This window comes from Trifolium pratense, linkage group LG6 (assembly GCF_020283565.1).
Source record: "Trifolium pratense cultivar HEN17-A07 linkage group LG6, ARS_RC_1.1, whole genome shotgun sequence".
NCBI classification, from domain to species: domain Eukaryota; kingdom Viridiplantae; phylum Streptophyta; class Magnoliopsida; order Fabales; family Fabaceae; genus Trifolium; species Trifolium pratense.
In genome coordinates this window covers 34,127,562-34,130,561 of record NC_060064.1, presented here as the reverse complement: position 1 = coordinate 34,130,561, position 3,000 = coordinate 34,127,562, and the positions used below count along the sequence as shown (strand labels likewise).

At 28.7% G+C, this 3,000-nt stretch overlaps 1 protein-coding gene across 1 annotated transcript; it reads left to right on the top strand.

The window, feature by feature from the left end:
- Nucleotides 1-804: 804 nt before the first annotated feature.
- On the top strand, nt 805-2,769 carry LOC123892553 (gibberellin-regulated protein 6-like). Its single transcript, XM_045942364.1, has 4 exons — nt 805-984; nt 1,088-1,126; nt 1,254-1,287; nt 2,248-2,769. The coding sequence occupies exons 1-4, from the start codon at nt 916-918 to the stop codon at nt 2,427-2,429; spliced, it is 324 nt and encodes a 107-aa protein (XP_045798320.1). The 5' UTR covers nt 805-915; the 3' UTR covers nt 2,430-2,769.
- Nucleotides 2,770-3,000: the final 231 nt, after the last annotated feature.

The window sequence follows — 3,000 nt, the reverse complement described above, 5'->3', positions numbered from 1 at the left end:
CTTTAGGTTTGTGGAAAATCATTCAAAAAAGAAAGAGCAAAGATTTAAGAAAATATTGGACTAACATCCAAATATGTGAAAATTTATTTTGAGATTCATAGTTAGTAACGAATGAGAACGAATAGATGATGTTAATGTTCTGAACCGAACTTAAAGACTCACAATGATTATGGAAGATCAATAAAAGAAAGCTATTTAGACTGTGAAGTTTGACCAAAATTCATGATAGTGATGATGCCAGATGATAAGAATGTACCTGCAATTACCTCGACACTCAAGTAAATATGTGGTCAAGATCGGTGTTAGGATTATTTTGCATAATTAAATGGTTAGGTATTGAGTTTGAATTAGCCTCCCGAAACAAGAAAAAAAATTTAGTTCCAAAATCAATTGTTGTTTCCTTAAGAAAATATAGTACTCCACAAAAAGAAAATTTTTTATACTGTAGCTTTCAAGTTGATGTGGATTTAACTTTTGCAATTTTTTTTACATACATAGTTTTAAATAACAATTAATATGAGACATACTAGTAGAAAATTGTTTGTTGGTTTGAGTTAAAGCTATAGTGTAGTAGAGTATTTATGTTCCAAGTTGCTTTGCATTATTTCTCACAATAAATTAAATGTTGATTGTAAACCGTACGATCAGATCTCATGTGGCTCACATCACCGATTGATAATAAACCGATACACGTGTCAAATTATTGTTGTTCAAAACAAGGACAACTCTTTACCATTGGATGTACACAATAAATGTTTCATCTAAACCCCACTCATATTATTTATTCTATAAATACCCCACATTCATTTCTTCATTGATCCCATCATCTCCTCAAAAAAAAAATATCTCTCTCTTGTGATTTGGTTCTCTCTCTTATCTACAAAGAGATTTGCCAAATCTAGAGGTGCTACTACAATGGCCATGAACAAGTTTTTAGCTTCTTTGATCTTAGCACTCATTGCCATTTCCATGCTTCAAACATTGGTTAGTTTTTTTTTTTTAATGCTAAAGATCCAAATATACATTACCATGATTTTTTAGTGTATTAAAGTTCTTATATATTTGAATGTATGGTTTGATTTTTCAGGTCATGGCTAGTAATGATAGCCACCTCTATGATAACAAGGTATTTTTTTTTTGTATATATTATATACTCAACATTTTTTTGGGTAGGGGTAAAATGGTCAAATGGGTTTTGAAATTTTGTTTTTGAATTTGTGTTTAATTTTGGTTTTTAATTGTTTTTTCTTCAGGGTAAATATGGACCTGGCAGTCTCAAGAGCTACCGTAAGTATCTCTTTGCAATTTCTTTTTCTCTAATTTTCTTCACATTTTCTTTAATTTTTGGCTTAAAGATGCATCTTAGAGAAAATAGTGTCAACATCAAGTGGAAGAAGAAATAAATAATTACCCAAAAAAGAAGAGCATAGATCATGCATTGGTTTATGTTGTTTGTCTAGTTGAAAAGTATTTAAACATGACTTTATTTTTACAACTTGAAATACAACAGATAGCCAAAATTTACAAGTATAATTTGTTGGGTTTATTTTGTGTCAGCAATAGACACATCTATTTTTTAAAAAATTAATACTTTACAAAATAATATATTATGATTAGTCTATTTTTCTAGTCTCATTTATTACTATTAACTAACAATATACTATGGACAACTACTTTAATAAATGATAATATTAAAAATTTAAAAATATAGTATAAATTAAAATGTCAAATTATGTCTAAGTGAACTTAGATCGGTTGGCAGTGACATTACATTATATGTGCATAGGTTGGAGTTTAAATTTGATCATCCTACTTATCGATTGCGTGAAATTTATAGCCACACGACTAGAAAAAAATAAAAAATATAGTTGATTTTTATGTTGGATACTAAATTTATAAGAAAAAAAAAACACAAATGATCTAAAAAAAATTAATCTTACTATTATTAATATGACAAAGGGTTAAAAAAAAATTATGCATTCAATTTTTTAAAATTAAAAATGTAAATTTGTTAAACATTTTTTTCTTTATTTTTACAATGAACAGAATATTTTCTTCTCAATCACATGGACCATAGTCAAATTTTTATTTTATTTTTCCGTAAAAGCTGTTTCTGTTGGACTGTCTTTGACTAAGAAAATGATGATGGTGTGAAAAAGAAATGACCATTGGTCAAATTTATGATATTTACTACTTTTGATAATTTAATAATATTTTTTTGTCTCTTGATGAATATGAAATTACCAGAATGTCCATCACAATGTACGAGGAGATGTGGAAGGACACAGTACCACAAACCTTGCATGTTTTTCTGTCAGAAGTGTTGCAAGAAATGCTTGTGTGTACCACCAGGCTATTATGGTAACAAAGCAGTGTGCCCTTGCTACAACAACTGGAAGACCCAACAAGGAGGACCCAAGTGCCCTTAAAATAAATAATTTCATCTTTTATCAACCAATCAATCAACTACCTAAGTTACTAAATATTTAATAATTTCCCTCCTTGTGTCCTTTATTATTATATTTTAATTTATTATTATATGCTAACTAGATGGTAACCCCTTTTGGGTCTATATAAAAAATGTATGTGTTGATGTACTTTGTGATACCCTTATAAGTTTATGGGTTCCATGTGCTATAATTATAGTATTATATCACTTCTTTTAGGCTTGTTCTCCATTATTGAGAATGGCTTATTAGTGTGATTGTTATCATCTATGAAATGTAATCTTGATTTGGAAGATCAATTATTATTACATGTTTCTAATCACGGATGAATTGCGTTAATTGGTAATTATCTATTGAATTTGTGTTGAACTATTTATAGAGAAGTGTCAAAGTTCTATACCCTACCACTTTCATTAAGAAAAATAATTTTGGTGGTACCTTTTTATGTAAAATGTGGCCCATATTCTTTATGAAAGAAAAAGGCCCATATTTAACATGGTTAGTTCACGCACTTTTCTCTCTCATATCAGGCCCATGGTTTATTTATTCAATA